We start from the raw sequence: 15,982 nt of genomic DNA, 5'->3' as shown, positions 1-15,982 counted from the left end.
TATTTTAAACAAGACTGGTTTTTTGTTTCTTGCTATATAGTAGCACATATTCTTATTTTTCATTCTTTTTAAGTAATAATCTCATCAACTTTGTTTTTTCATATCACCTCTTTTTAGGGCCCAACCGGAGTTCCAGGATTTCCTGGTTTAGATGGTGTTCCTGTACGTATTAAACAAATATTTCTTTGTAAAAATTACAGATCCCATAAATTCATAGCAAGTCCTCTAACATTTCTCTCAGAGAGTTACATGTTTTGAAAAAATGTAAAATAACTAGGTTAACTTCAACTGTGTTTCCTATTGATAACAAGCACCACCAAATCCCAAAGAGGTAAGTACAGAATTTTCAAGCAGGAGTGGGGAAGTGAAGGCAGAGACTACCACTAGGCTTAAAAGCAGAGTATTTCTTCTCTCAGGTTCTATAATACACTTGTTTGCTTGTAGTTTGCTTGGTTCATTTTTAACATCTCTGAGAATATCTCAAACAATGAACTGTTTTTTGTTCTAACATTCTGATTTTTGTTTGTAGTCCTCTTGCAGGAAGAAACTCAACCACTGAGTCCAGTAATTTTAACCTGAATAGGGACTGAATAAGCAAAGTGGGTCCGAAAGATGTCTTTATAAGCATGTGATAATGTATTTTTAATTATGTCTTTTTCAATGTGAAAAATTGGTGAAATAGTATCTTAGATAATGCATTTTTCAAAATCCTCTGCTAGAACTGAATTCTTGTGATGCTACCAGTTTCATGTGGATCAAACAGAGTTAAAATGTTGAGTTTTGGAAGTAAAAACAGAACCAAAAGCTGAGTGGGTGTTGTAGCATCTGTTTGTCAGCTGTCCACATTTGACAGTGGGACTGTTGCCAAAATGTCTGGGTAGTGCAGAGGTCACAAGCCCAAAATTTGGCACAAAAAGAGGAAGTGTTCCCAAGAAATGTATATTTTTTTTTGCAAAGAATGTTCATTTGAAAACAGTGTCCACAAATTAGACTGAAGAATTTACAGACAAGAAGAAGGTAGAATTGACAAAAGTGTTTCAGGTAAATGACCAGGATACTCTCTTAATGATTTTTCACACTTCTCCCCCCCAAAAAAATTTTGTGTCAAAATTAATATGTTGTCATTACAAAAATCTTTAATTCTGTGCAATTTTTTTTCTCCAACAGGATAACAATTCCAAGAAAATCTCATTGTTTTATTGCCCAAGTACTAATTTTTAGTAGAACTAATCCTTATTTGGACACTGGTTAGTTATTACTAGGTTAGAAAAACTACAATCTCTGTAATTTCTGTATGCCTGGGTCAAGCTATATCCTCTTTTTACTTGTTTTATCCTAACAATTAAAAAGCATGAAGTTGCTTGAAATTATTATATTTCTTTTTTGGTTTTTGGGGGGTTTTTTTGTGAGTTTTTTCTGCTTTATAGCTGTAGTGGGTCTAGTGCTGTCCGAATTGCCAGTGCACCCAGTCGAATTGTTTACTCATTTTCTGCTGTGAGGTATGGATCAGGAGGAGGGCAAAACAGGCTCAAAACTTTTAAGGGTATAAAGAAAAGTTTATGAACAGAATTAAAAGAAAAATAAACAAAAGACTTACCTCATTTGTTCTACCCTACAAAAAAATCTATTCAGAATAAAAGACATTTCTAATGCAAAAGAATATGAAACCAGCACCACCGTAAAGGTCGTCAGAGGTCATCTCATTCACATCTGAGATATATTTATTTCTGAACTGTTCTGTTAATTTAAAAAGTAATTTCCCATTAATCATGGTTATTTCTCATCAAGATTAAACTGTCTTTCAGGGCCTCCCAGGAAGGGAAGGACCCAGAGGGAAGCATGGTTTGGACGGCTGCAATGGCTCGAGGGGAGACCCAGGATTCCCAGGAGAAAGCGGTTATATGGGACCAAGAGGTCCTTATGTATGTGAGAGGCATTCCCACTGTGCATGTTCATTTCCCCTCCAAGCTAACAGCTCTTAAAAGGACTCTTAGACTGTGGCATCAGCTTTACAGTGCTGCACAGGGAATTCCCAGGAATTCTTACTCACTTCTTAATGGGAGTGAAACACTGCCCTAACAGATGAAGCTTGAAAGTGAAATAAGCTTCTATATACTTGAAGTACATATGGCTGCCTTGAGAGTTAAATTCTGTCTTGTTTCCCCAGAATTGCCACTCCAGCTGAAAAGGAGTAGCTTGAAACCCCCTTAGCGTTCATTAGTACTTGAAATTTCTTAAAAGCATTACTGGTTGGGACATACATGAGATGACTTAGAAATAAGTGGAAGGTTCAACAAGGCTAAATCCAGTTTCACTCTAAGATTTTCTAACCACCTTTTTACACATATGTGCTCTGTGCACTCCTAGTCTTGCTTAGACACGTATCTGTATTTGCAGAGATCGTTCCACAGTTAAAAAGTTTGAAATTAGCACTTTAATATTTGTTTACTTTTTCTGGTAAAATGGAAGGCGCTTTAAATTGTTTAAGTAGCTGTGTTAGCAGTACTCAACTGCTGAAAATAAAAAGATTCTTGTCATTAAGCTACAGTAATTTATTTCTGTAGCTCCAAAGAAATTTTACTCAAGAGTTCTAGTCACCAGTCTTTGATTTATTGTGAAAACAAGTTTTAGTTATGAATGAATAAGAGCTGATTAGTTGATCTAACAGCTTCCCTGAAACTTTTTAAGTAACATAATAAAAACAACTGCACTTTACATGAAATATCAAATGTGTTAAGTGAGAGCTAAATAAAATGCTGAATTCAGCCATTAGAAAAATGTGGAGAGGATGCAAGAGTGTAATGATGTTATCAAAGATTATAACAACTAGAATAAAATACACTTTCATGCTATGAAAGACACAACATTATAAACTTACTAATAACCTCATTTGTAATACCTCTGCAAGTAACTTGTTACTTCTGCTGAAACTCTAATTTCACGTGTATTTTCTTATGTACTACGGTCTTCAAAATAGAGTTTTACTTTTTTGTAATTAGACAAGTGGCATAAAGGAAAAATGGAACATGGGACAGCAAAAATCCTACCAATTTCAGGAGTGTGCTCTTTGGAAGGCCTAGAAAAGTATTTGCATCCTACAAGAACTGGGAGACACAATAGGCATGCAGCCTTGGATTGCACACTAAAATTCCAGTGCAAATTCATTTGGCTACCCAGAAAAGCAACACACAGTAACCATATTTCCTCGTGTGCAAGAATGCTCTTCCAACCTCTCTATGCAGATTGCCTATTTTTAAATTGATTTCTTGCACCAGGTACTAACGTGACTGTACATTACAGCTAACATTTTTATTTAATTCTTATTTATAACATTGTCCTGTACCATTTTATTTAACACCATGTACATATGGTTTTAATAAATTGGCTTTACTTCATTGACCTTGTTGGAAATAAAGTCATTTCTATCTGTAAGGCCTTACCTAAGTCATATAGAAGATAAACTTAATCTAACAAAAATGTTTTATTATAAAAGAGACCACATGTAAAATAACTAAAGATAAAAACAACTTTTGATTTGTTTACTGTGTTCCCTAACAGCTGTTGTTTACCTGTAAATTGTATCCAATCTACTGTAGCTATATCCAGCTGCAGACAGCTGTAATTCTTCCTTTTATTGTACCATTCCAGGGAGAGGTACCTTCCTTGTTTCATTCTGACTGCAGGATTTGGACAGACAGTTTATGATATCATGAACACTGTACGAGTACAGTTTTAAAGTGGTTGACAGTGTCCCATTTTATTGAACTCAGTATTCAGGTGGTTAGCCTAGTTAAATTATATCCACTGTATTTGGATTTCAAATGGAAAAACTTCAGAAATAACAATTCAACATTCAAAACATTGAATACATGCATCTAATACAGTCCGTACTTTTATTTTTTTATCTGTATGCAGTATCACTTTGAATTCTTCTGAATCACACAGTGAACTTTCATGGAAGGCAGAGGACTAGTACTTAAAACCACTGCCTCCCTGAAAGAAAAGGAAAGCATAATTGATCCTAAGGGCAAGATTTGTGAAGATTGTAGAATATTGAAGGACTCAAAGGCTAAGGAGCACCTAAACAGAGCAGGAGTCCAGAAGCTGTGGGAACTTGGTTTGCTCAACTGTACAGAAGGCTTTTTTACATAAAATGATCATTCATGATCCTAGTGGATTACCCTGTGATACAGGGACACCAGAAAGTCACAGTCTGAGAAGTTATCATACATTCTCCATGGAAATGTATGATATCAGTAAGTAGACCGTGTTTTAAAAGACTCTTTTTCTTTAAAGGGAATTCCAGGGCAAAAAGGAGAAAAAGGAAATTCAGTGTATATTTTACATTTTGGAAAAGGACTTCCGGTAAGTATCTGATTGTGAAAAAAATAATCTATTTCTAGGAAAACATGTATGGTAAATGTAATTGTTCCATTACTCCTCACTAGCTATAAAACTTAGTGGGAAAAAAAATTAAAAACACATATACGACTCTAACAGCTAGTTTATGATCTTAATATCTGTAAAGTTAGAAAATACCCACAAGAAAGCTTGAACTGATTCATTTGTTAAATTATTGTCATTACAGGGAGAGAGAGGTGATCCTGGACCCCCTGGCCTGCCTGTAAGTACAGTCAGTGGGTTCTAGAACTGCTTTTTGTCTTGAAGATCTTCCATTTTTTCTCCTTAGTATGGTAAGAAATATTGGGGTTTCTCTCTGTCTGCCTTAAATAGCAAAATTCCAGAATAAAGTCTGAGAAACATCAAGTCTGTATAGTTTGTTCCTATGGCTAGTTCATGTTGGCTGAAAGCGAACAGAAACAGACCATCCTTACTGCATTAGCTGTGTGTGGAGCAGCTGTTGCCCTAGTATTCACAGAATATTTTCTCTGTGAACTTCAAGATGTGAAATCTTCTCCTACAGTATCTGATGGGTCTCCCAAGAATAAGTAGCACTCTATGATATTCCAGCCATAAGAACATGAAAGAAGAAGAGAGTTTAATTTTGTTGCTGAATCACATTCTTGGTGGCTTTGGGTTCCTCTTGTTATACCCTTGAAAAAGGCATTGACTGATGCATTGTATCAAGTCCCTACACCACAGCACAACTGCTGACAAAGAGAACTCCCCATGCATTAATAACATAGAACTGTGCCTTGTCCAGTATTACCCAGAAGCTGGTGCTGGGCTGCTCTTGTCACAGGGAGATTTCAGGCATGGTGTCAGCTTTAGGCTGTGGGTGGAATCCAGTGGCCAGTAGGCTGAGTCCAAGGTGGTCTAGAGGGGCTGGGTGTGTGTAGGAAAGGGCAAGTTCTTTCTCTGTTCACAAAAAGACCTTTTTCAATCTTTTCCAGGGACCTAGGGGCTCAAGAGGTACAACGGGCCCATCTGGATACCCAGGCCATCCAGGCTTGCCTGTAAGATCCCCACAGTTATACAGCCTTGCCTTAGGATATGCATTCATTCTTGTCTACCCATTTTAGAACTTGCCTTAATGTGAATCAAAGCCTAAAAGTAATTTTTGAGGCAGGTAATACGCTTTACCTTATGAGTTTGGCAGTTGAGGAATATACTGCATGAACATGTTTCATCCTGGCAGTCTGTGGTCATGGAGAAATGCTCCTAGTGCTCTCTTTTTCCAAGACCACCTGTGGGAGACAGGAAAGGGGGAAACCAGAGGTCAGCCAAAGCAGTGACCAAGTGAAGTAAATTGCACTTTGGAATAGGTAAAAGAGAAAATTCTGCCTCTAGGTCCTACGAGCAAGAGGAAATAATTTTCAAAACCTGTCTCTAAATCAGACATATTGACTTGTCTTCATTCTCTTTTAAAGGGTGTTCCAGGTTACCCTGGTTTGCCAGGTGAACAGGTAGGTAATAACTTCTGAAGCTGTTAGTAAAATAATAATTTATACAAGTATTTGAAATGTTCCTTTTGTTTACTTTTTATCAAGTTTTTCAAAAGAATTACTTGATTGAACTCTAATGTTAATCTTTTCTGATCATGCTGAAACAGTGTACATTCTTTATCAATTAGGGAAATCCAGGAATTGGAGTGGATGGACAAAAGGGGGAGCCGGTAAGAAAACAAATAATATTATATATATTATTGCTGTAGAGTTAGAAGAATACTAGAGTCTTGTTGAGTTCCCTGGAACCCATTCATTTGTGGCTTTGTGTCCTGCTAATCATGTTAGAACAGAAGTAGTTATTGAATCAATTAATTCTGAGCAGAAGGAATTCCTTCAGTGAGCTGCATTCAGGAATCAAGCACATTCTGAAGATTTTGAAAAACAACCATCACTGTTACTTAACATTTACATACATTCTGAACAGACATTGCCTAGGTAATCACAACAGTACTTGTGATTACTTAGTGATGGGCTGGACCAGATCAGTCCCTGAATCTCATCTCTTGCTAAGTGCAGAACAGATGTCAAGGAAAGGGTGTAAGAAGCACATGATAACAGTTCATTACCAGTCTCCACCTATATTAGCATATTCAGGGTATATAGAACCAATGTGGAATATTTGAAATTTCTTCTATGAATTGATCCAATCAGTTCTTAGAATTTGTGCAAGTGTCTAACATAGACAACTTTCCACGACAAATCAATAATTTCATTTCACATTCACAAAGTCTTGTGCTCAGACACTTTGGTCTAGAATATGAGAGACTGTATGTACACATAAGAGATTTGACAGTCCTGTAACTGCTATCTCCACAGCAGATTTGGAGCAGGAGCCAGGCATTCTCATTTATTTCCTTAGCTGTAGCATAATTTTTAATGAGTCAGGAGAATAGGAGATTAGATTGCCAACCTTACTCATCTGGGCAGATGTAAAGAGGCTTACAGATCTCAGTGCAAACCTTTATCTGCAGGTAATTAGTACATTTTCAGTGAGTACAGAAATATGTAGTGCTATGGTACAACAGGAGAACAAGCTGAGTGTCACTGAAATGCTGCATGGAACATCTCTGCTGTTGTTTTGGCTTCCACAGGGTGACATTGGACTGCCTGGGCCCCCTGGGTCACCACTGTTAGTTGGACCTCCTGGAGCTCAACTGTTCAAAGGACAAAAGGTGTTAATTTGTCATCATATTTAACAGTGCTCAACTTAGCAAGTACAATCCTGTGATGTAATTTTTGCAAGGATGGCATAAAGTATACCTATCTTTCTGTAAGAAACCACCAGCTGCAGCAGAATCCTCTGTTCAGCACCCTTCCTACAAGCTTTCAGGAGAGGACACCCCATGTGTACTTTAGCTCATGTTCTGGAGGGAAGACTGTCTTGATGCAGAAAGGAGATACTGCCCTTGCTTTAAATAGTATTCTTCAGTTTTTGTCACTGCAAATCATGTTTCAGGCATCTTGGCAAATTTGATTACTTTGCTATTGAATCCCTTTGTGGCTCTTCACTAATACTTTACTTGTTTAATACAATATAAATCTTGCATATCACTGGCAACTGTACTCCAATCTACAGTTTTGAACCAACCTTAAGCCTTCTAGGGTGCTCTTTTAATATAAAAGTTAAGTGTGATTTTGTTGTCAATTTTTATTGCAAGTTTTATCACAGAATAATGGAATCATCTGGGTTGGATGAGTCCTTAAAGATCAGCTAGTCCCAACCCCCTGCCATGGGCAGGGACACCTTCCACTAGACCAGGTTGTTCAAAGCCTCATCCAAACTGGCCTTGAACATTTCCAAGAATGGGGCATCCACAACTTTCCTAAACAACTTGTACTTGTTCAAGATCACACCTACCCATAGCTACAGCTGAGTGATTTGGAACTTTAGAATGTTTGTAACCCATGTTTTTTTTAAACAAAAACTGTGTTACAGAGCCCTATATTGTTACAGAGTCCTCTGCATCCTCAAGTCTAATTTCCTGAAATACACAAATGAAAAGGTGAAGTTGGCATTGCCAGCTCCTTGCAGCTTCAACTCAGGGAACCAGTAGATTTCACATGTTGGACCTGGGGCTTTGATCATGCAAACAGCTGCTGTACAAGTGTATGAAGAGAGGGAAAGGACCAAAAGAATCTCCATAAACTCCCCATGTTGCTGGGAAGTGGGAAATTTGCTGCTCTACAACACAACACATTCATGGCTGTGTAAGCAGCCATTCATACTGGGGCTGTGCTCAAAAGTGAAGATTTATGCTTGTGAGTACTTGCATCAAGTACTTGCATCAAACCAAGAAGAGCAGCAAATTAAAATATATATCCATCTCCCTCCACACTCATTATGCTGGTCTGACAGCATTAAGAGAAATAAAGATAAGTACATAAATGTTTTTCTTCCTTTTCTTGTGTCTAGGACACAAAGAAATACACCCAGTGCTTAAAAACATACTGTTTAACACTTCTAATTCAGAGTAGGACTTTAAAAAGTTAAGCAGCACATAGGCGTATCCTTCATATTAATATACACAAAAACTTTCCTTTTATACATAGGGCCAAAAAGGATTACCTGGGGTAACAGGATACAGAGGGCCACGTGGACCCAAAGTAAGTAACGGAACTTTTTTTTTCCCATGGTGCTGGCAAAGTCCTTGTGTGGTTATTATGTTAAACTTCTAAAGCACAGCATTTTTTGCTGTGAAATTTAATCACTGCCTAAATCAGTGTGAAAGCAAAAATATTTAAAACCCTTTGGAAAATCTTTCTGAGTCTGCTTTATACATACCTATTCAGTGTTGCCTGGTAGCAAAAAAATCTGTGGTGTTGCCAGTTGTGCTGTTGACAAAATGGGTTGGAACTGTGAAGAAAATACAAGTACAGATTAGTTTTATTTCCTCAAGAAGAGAAACAGAGATGATCTGAATGTGTTCTTAGTGGGGCATGATGTATGTTTACCACAGAAGGTTGAGGGAAGACTTTAACTTGACATTGTGGAGGACCTCAAGGGTAGAGAAGGCAGAGTCTCCTGTTTGGAGAGAGGGTTGCTTTTTACTGTCTATTCTACATTTTCTTTGCTTTCTGTCAACCTGATCAATTTAAACATTGAGTGGCCAGAAGAGGAAAATCCATAGGCAGGAAGCTGCCAGATCTCCGAAAAAAAGAGGAAATTGGAGACAAAAGAATGACTCTAGTTTATGTTAAAAACTTATTTAGCTTTGTAGCAGAAGAGAAGAAATGAGAAGCATGAACATCAACTTTCTGAGGTGTAAGTTTGGCACTTTTTCAGAAGTTCATTTTCCATCATTAAAAGATCACTGTTACTTGGCACTAGAAAAGAGAACAAAGCTAATATTTTTATTTAATATTTACATTGAAAAAAAGGGCTTTATATGCACACTCCAGTACTAGCTGTCTATGTAGATGATAATACATGCACTTGTTAGTCACAAGCAGGAGCAGAGAAATCAACTGAAGCAGCTCAACAATGCCCAAAGCATTAGGAAAAATACATACAAATTCAACTGCTGAAATAATATGAAGCTTAGAGAAGAGACTAGAGCGGGTTCCTCAAATAACTGGAGCTACTTAGGCACTGCTGGGGATGCTGTGCAAAGTCAGCCCGAGTGACTGAGCCCCACAAGTGAAACAAGATCCATCTATGTAATGTATACATGGACAAAAATTAAAATGCATGGCACGCTTCACTGAGCATCTTGGTTAAAAAAACTATTTTGACTGCTCTAGGGCATACTTGGGAGAGGAGAAAAAGGTGAAAAAGGCCTTCCTGGATTCCCTGGATTGCGGGTAAGAAAGTTGCACAATAAATTATATCATAAATTCAGTATAATTAGGCAGTTCAAGTTTGCAATTTCAAGAAAGCCTTTAAGGATTTTTTGAACTAATCTGTCAAGCCTCCTGTATAGAATATTTAGGAGACTTGCCCTGGGATTTACCCTGTCTCAGACTTAAACATAAGCTCATACAGACTTTCCTTGGAAAGAAAGTAAATCTGTAGGGTTATCCTCTAAATATTTGGAGCAGCACAAATCTGCCCTGGAACAGCACAGTACTAACACAGTAATTTTAATGTTCTCCATACGTGTTGGTGGCAGTTTTTCACAGCAACTTTACTTGTGCTGGATTTGCCTAACAGTGCTGAAGTGGAGTAGCATTCCACTACTGTGCTTTATGCAACATGGTAAAAAAATTAAGTGAAAACTTGACTGGTTTGCTTTGGTCTATAGCTCTAATTCTTGTCCATTTCTCACAGAAACTATTTGCAAAAACTTTTCAAAGTTTTTGGAAGATATCCCAAGTAATATTTAGCTATGTAACATTAACTATCAGCAGTTCTGAATAGGTTTAATTTTAAACAAGTTTTTACTGTTTTAGCTTACAGTCTACTTGCTTTTATTAGGGTCATCCTGGTTCTTATGGACCTGCAGGTTCTCCTGGAATGAAGGTATGGAGGCAGAAAGTATCAGCAGTTCCCTGAACAGTGGGATCAATGAGATTTTGTTTTCTGTGGATTTGTGCAGATTTGGAATTTCCACATACTTCACAGATCAGATTGCATTCCTTCTTTTCTGTTCTGCTACCTGTTGCCACAGAAGCTGTATGAACTCTGTTTGAATTTCTGCCACTCTGAAATTTGGCTGAAATTTGCTAATGGAATCTGAAGTTGCAAGGAGGAGGAAAAGTCAGTGGGACACACAAACAGCATAATAGAAAAGTTATGCAGCATGTTAACTTTGTTTTTTATGGTCACATTGTTTGTGTAATTTTGTGGTGCATGCATGTTTTGTTCACGTTTCTGGCTTGAGAAATTCCAGTGATGCTAAGTCTGCTAAATTTTACTTGTGAACTTACAGCATCTTACTGGAATAAAGAACAATAGATGTATGTATATAGATCTATATCTTGCCCAACTCTAGTTAAGATAGTGATCATGCTGTTCATAAATCACATTAATGTATAAATATTTGCCTCTAGAGTTATGTTCCAGGTGACTGTTTTATCTGCAAAAATACTTTTCACTTTGGTTTTTACTCCTGCCTACCTAAAGACTTTGAGTACTGTCTGGATGAGTATATTAGAAAATCATAAAAAGAGAAGAGAGCTGATGTGCAGCTGCTTTCCATGCAGTAGTTTAAGAGAATCATTCAGCAAGCAGCAAACCAATTTCAGCTGTATTAGGCAGACAGTCTATCAGAGACTGCTGGTATGTATTCCAGCTAACTCTGTGCCCCAGCTTCACTGAATCTGCTGAGCACTGTCTGAATAACCTGGCAATACAGGCTGTGAATTTTCCATCACAGGAGAGTGTGAAACACCACCTCCTGTACAAACCCAGTGAATTCTCTGGACACAATTATAACATGACAGTACTGTATAGCTGCCTTACTGGGTTTTACTCAATTAATTGTCTTAACAGATTAATCAAATTGTATTTATGTGATCCTTTCCAGGGTGAAACAGGATTTGCTGGTTTTCCTGGACAACCTGGCTATCCAGGCATTCAGGTAAAAAATGTGACACATTCACACCCCACTCCCCTCTGTGCCAATATTCCTCCCAAATGTACCCACTTATCAGGCCATTTCCCTTTATACAGTCATAATTTCTGTAAATGCTTACTGTTTTCATGATAGTTGTAGTTATTCATCACCATGGTAGTAAATATCAATGTAAGAAAACATTCCTAGCTGGTACAGATGAGAGTGGAAATTCTATTTTACATACCATAGGAATTGTTAATCCAAATAGTTACCTGTAAGTATACTAGGATAGCTACCTAATCCATGAACTGTAGTATTCTGCAAGTATTCACAGCTGAGCTGCATTCCCCAGGGAGGTATGGGAGGTAAAGGAAGCTCTTACTTAATTAATAGTATGATCCTATAAATGAGGATGAAAACTGGCCCCAAATGAGGTGGCAAGATTCCATTCAGATGGGCCTGTTTGCATGGTTTCCCAAAATCTTTTGGCATGATTTATTGAAATCTCTTGGCATGTTTTCAGCCTGTTCACTTAAACAATTTTTCCAAGATGTTTACCAGAATGGTAAGGATGTGGACTCCTTCACACTAGCTGTGTTTAAACATTTCCTACTTTGGCTCACTTAGATGACACTAACTGTCTTTTATTTTATAATACCTGCTGCTTTCCACTAGGGATTAGAAGTGTAGGTGTCACAGCCCAGACTAAGCAGTAAAACAGGAAAATATTTAAAGTGTGGAAGAGATGCTTAAAACAATTTCAGAAGACTCAGGTGTCAGTCTAGTGACATTTCAGGACAGAACTTGATGGAATTTTCTTCTGCAGGCTGCAGAACAAATGAAATTCTGATTACTGGATCATGTTGTAATTCTGAGCAACACCAAAGACTTGAATGAAAGGAACTATTATATTTCCTAAAGCACACTCAGAAGAAAAAAGGAGTTCTGGATGCTACCCTAGAGGGAGCAAGGCAGCAGTGAGTCTAGCCAGGGGGGAAGGCCTAAGGAGTTCTGGGATAGGGTCCAAATGGTCAACAGTGTATGAGCAAGAAGAGAAGAGAAATGCTGCAATGCAGAAGGTGGGTGACAGAATCATCAGTAGAGACACCAAGGTTGAAAAAGCTCATCAAAGTTATTATCACAGTACAAAAGGACAAAAACATTACTGCAGAAAGAGTGATGCTAATGAACTTGGCTTAAATATTCTGGAATACAAAAGTCAAGGAGTATTTCTTTTCCTCTGAAATAATTTTTTTTGAAAACTGCATATAAGCCATTAAATTTTCTTCAAGAGATTTGCACAAAAATCACCTCTGTTATAAACTAAAGATTAAGATTGGAACATGCTCTACATAATCTGTGGTGACACAAAAAAGTGAACTGTGGCTGGTGCAAACTTGTGGCTTGTTTGGGAGTATTGCTGTCCAATACTCCCAAAATCTAGAATCAAATCTTAAGTGTTTTGTTGTTAAAAAGTTTTCACCCTGATGTACATATTGTTTTAACTCAGGGTCTCATTAACACACTTGAGACAAATTATGTTATAGACAGAATAGTGCATTCCTCAGACTCCATTGATTAGCCCACAGCCTGAGTAGCCATCAGTTAACACTACAAACAGTAAACAAAACATGATTAATTGTTGGTAGGTTCTGCTAGGGTAATGGTTGAAGTCCTGTAGTAATTAATCTGAAAGATGATATTACAATTACTAGTGCTCGGAGCAAAAAAATCAAATCAATTATAGGCACAACTTAATAAAAAAAGGGTAACTACTACAGATTTGCAAAATCCTGAGTGATTGCACAGATGCTGTAGTTTTGATTGGGAAACCATTGGAGAAATCTGATTATTCCTGAAAGAAGTAGGCCTATTCAGACTGCATCAACTGTTCAGCTGCCCTCACCAGCTGTTGCTTATGATCCACTAAAAATCACTTGGACCGAAGGAACGAGAATACGATTATAACTTCTCCTGGGAATAGCCTGTCCTTGTGTAGATTTTTCTGAAACAAACATATTCATAGAAAATCTAAGATGCATTCAGGTTTAAGGTGAATGCAACTCAGAAAAATCCCCCAGTTGCATTGAAAGTAGATTTCTTCTTTAAAAAATGCTGACTGTTGCTAAAAGCAAAGAGTGGACTACAAGGAATTGTTGCCATAGCTTTTGATGCCTAAGCCTGGATGCTGGCAACATAATTTTTTTAGAATAAACTGTCAGCAAGCTGAGTTTCCTGAAGTTTTTATGGGAAGAGAAAACAGTATCAGTCAACAAAATAACCTAAAGAGATCTATGCCATTGTGTGGGAGTGTACCAATGGTGAAAACACAGCAAATAGGCAGCTGCCAGCCAGGGAGGGTCATTAGCCCTAACAGCCCAAAACCAGATTTTCAGAGACCACTACTGGAATTGGTCTTTATTACCTGAGATACCAAAACCAGACATGTTTGACATTGGCTCATTACTCTTCATTTCTTTCTTGTGTTCTGTTTGCGTCATTTAAAAATCAACATGAAAATTATATAAGACTTGGGCCAAATACATCTATTATACAAATCTTTATTTAATCATCATTAAATTAATTTTAAAGCTCAAAATCCTTTCTAAATTTATCAGAGGAGGAAAAATACTAGTTTTACCTTTTCTTTCCTGCCACACAGAAGGCTCTTCTATGTCATTAGCGAAGACAAATTTATGTTCCTGTTTAAAAGAACCAAAGATGACACAAGGATATTTTTTCATTCTGCAAGATACCATCAAAGGAAACAGGCCAGAGATCATGAGGGCAGCAGTCAGTAACAGAACTGTCTAACTATTGCAGAGATATCATTAAAAAAAAAAAAAGTCAAGAGAGAAGCATAGAGGCCTTGTTTTCACTTGTGTAAGAAAGGGTATGCCGGTCTCCTTGCCTGTGTCCTAAAAGGCCCTGGAGTCCACTCTGGGAATGCAGCCTCACTCTGCAGTTCCCACATTGACATTCTTGTTTTCTTAGTTCCCATTTGCTGAAAAAGGAGAGCTCATTTCTAATCTACAAAGCAAAAGGTCTAATACAATTTGCCACATAAAAGACTTCCCTAAAGTCCACTTCACTTGCAATTCTAAGTAGCAAAATCCAAGTTAATTTAGAAAACCTCCAAGCAGAAGTGATTTTCCTCACCATTAGTAAACACTTTCATGTTTCCCTAATGCAGATGTTTTAAACTTCTTGTAAGAGCTTTGAGTATCTCTTACCATTGATAATAGCTGTTAGACAGTGAAACTTTCTCTATGCTTATTTGTCATAGAAGTAATTTCCTAATCCTGATATAGCATTTCTGTAATTTTTATTTACAGATTGGTTGTTAAATAAAAATTTCTCAATTAAATGGATACTGATTTCCTGTAGTTGAGTCATATTTACAATAAATGAATGAAATAAAATACAGCAGTCACATGTTCTGAAGAGTCAAATAGATATGTGTGATGGCTATATTACTGTTCAGCCACTGGTATCCTGAAAGATAACGATTATTTTAAATATTTTTGCTTGGTTTTAAATGCTGCAAAGTGTCAAAATCAAGTTTTCTGGGCCCTGTGTATCACATCCTTACCTATCTCCCCACTGTTGAAATATTCAGTTACATTGTAGTACACCATGTATTTGTATATAAAAAAATTTATTGTTGGACTCTTATAGGGGGATCCAGGAGAAAAAGGGCCCCCAGGTCCTCCTGGAGCTGTTGGAACTCCACTGCTTCCTATAAAAGGTTATGTCTATTTTTGACTAGTCTTTGTGCTGTATAAAGTACAGGATCTGTTTTGCGAAGGTGTGTGGAAGTGGTCACTAGGGGTGCAGGGGACAGAACCCTAAAATACTCCCAGTGGCCACAGGCCACCCCCCTGTTTGTGGGCTCAGCCACATTTTGTGTTTGTTTGTCTCGCTGCTCTTCCTGGAACTACGTTAAACACACAAGTGTCACTTTAAATGTTTGGGTGAAAGATCTTTGTGCATACAGTCACAACTAGATCTGAAGGACTCTCTCGTTCTTGGACCTAAGCATAGCTACAAAAAATCAATGAAAAATAAGCCTGTGCTGGTGTATGGACAGCAAATAAGAACACCTGCCTTCCCATTGTCATTTAGGATTCCTGATTTTAGTATTGCCACAACACACAGATTTTAGACTACAATCAAGTTTCCTGTTTGTAGGGGAAAAAACCTGGGACTAGTACTCCCAACAGAATACCTGTCAATTTATTACAGGGTGGGTTTTAATGTCCCAGCTCCCTTTATCCCCATTTTACTCATGTAATGGGTGAAAAGATGTGTGAAAATTCTTATTTCATAGCAGGAAGCAGTGGGGAACAGCCAGGTCTGCTGCCTGCAAGGTTGTGCTTTTGCATGCAATACTTGGAGAGTTTGTCTTGTGAGAATATTTCAGCAGAGAGCTCATAATAACTTGTATTGTCTAGTACAGCACTAGAAATTTCTTGTGATCACAGAAGAAAGTTACAACAAAACCCCAGTTCAGCAGAACCTCCCCATTAGATAGGGGCCTTATCCTGAAATAAATTAATTTTTTTCCACAGACTACCA

The 15,982-nt window shown here is 37.6% G+C and overlaps 1 protein-coding gene across 3 annotated transcripts in view; it reads left to right on the top strand.

Annotated features, from left to right (window-relative positions):
- The window catches only part of COL4A4 (collagen type IV alpha 4 chain), a 68,378-nt gene that overhangs the window by 18,477 nt on the left and 33,919 nt on the right, over nucleotides 1-15,982 (top strand). For all 3 annotated transcript variants that reach the window (XM_064720596.1, XM_064720598.1, XM_064720595.1), the window contains 13 exons: nucleotides 118-162; nucleotides 1,806-1,922; nucleotides 4,297-4,365; nucleotides 4,589-4,624; nucleotides 5,355-5,417; nucleotides 5,832-5,867; nucleotides 6,035-6,076; nucleotides 7,001-7,081; nucleotides 8,460-8,513; nucleotides 9,651-9,710; nucleotides 10,324-10,368; nucleotides 11,375-11,428; nucleotides 15,083-15,152. In XM_064720596.1, coding sequence (XP_064576666.1) covers nucleotides 118-162; nucleotides 1,806-1,922; nucleotides 4,297-4,365; nucleotides 4,589-4,624; nucleotides 5,355-5,417; nucleotides 5,832-5,867; nucleotides 6,035-6,076; nucleotides 7,001-7,081; nucleotides 8,460-8,513; nucleotides 9,651-9,710; nucleotides 10,324-10,368; nucleotides 11,375-11,428; nucleotides 15,083-15,152 — 772 coding nt within the window. The remainder of the gene's footprint in view (nucleotides 1-117; nucleotides 163-1,805; nucleotides 1,923-4,296; nucleotides 4,366-4,588; nucleotides 4,625-5,354; nucleotides 5,418-5,831; nucleotides 5,868-6,034; nucleotides 6,077-7,000; nucleotides 7,082-8,459; nucleotides 8,514-9,650; nucleotides 9,711-10,323; nucleotides 10,369-11,374; nucleotides 11,429-15,082; nucleotides 15,153-15,982) is intronic.

Source organism: Zonotrichia leucophrys, chromosome 9, assembly GCF_028769735.1.
Source record: "Zonotrichia leucophrys gambelii isolate GWCS_2022_RI chromosome 9, RI_Zleu_2.0, whole genome shotgun sequence".
NCBI classification, from domain to species: Eukaryota; Metazoa; Chordata; class Aves; order Passeriformes; family Passerellidae; genus Zonotrichia; species Zonotrichia leucophrys.
This window is presented reverse-complemented; position numbering and strand designations above follow the sequence as displayed.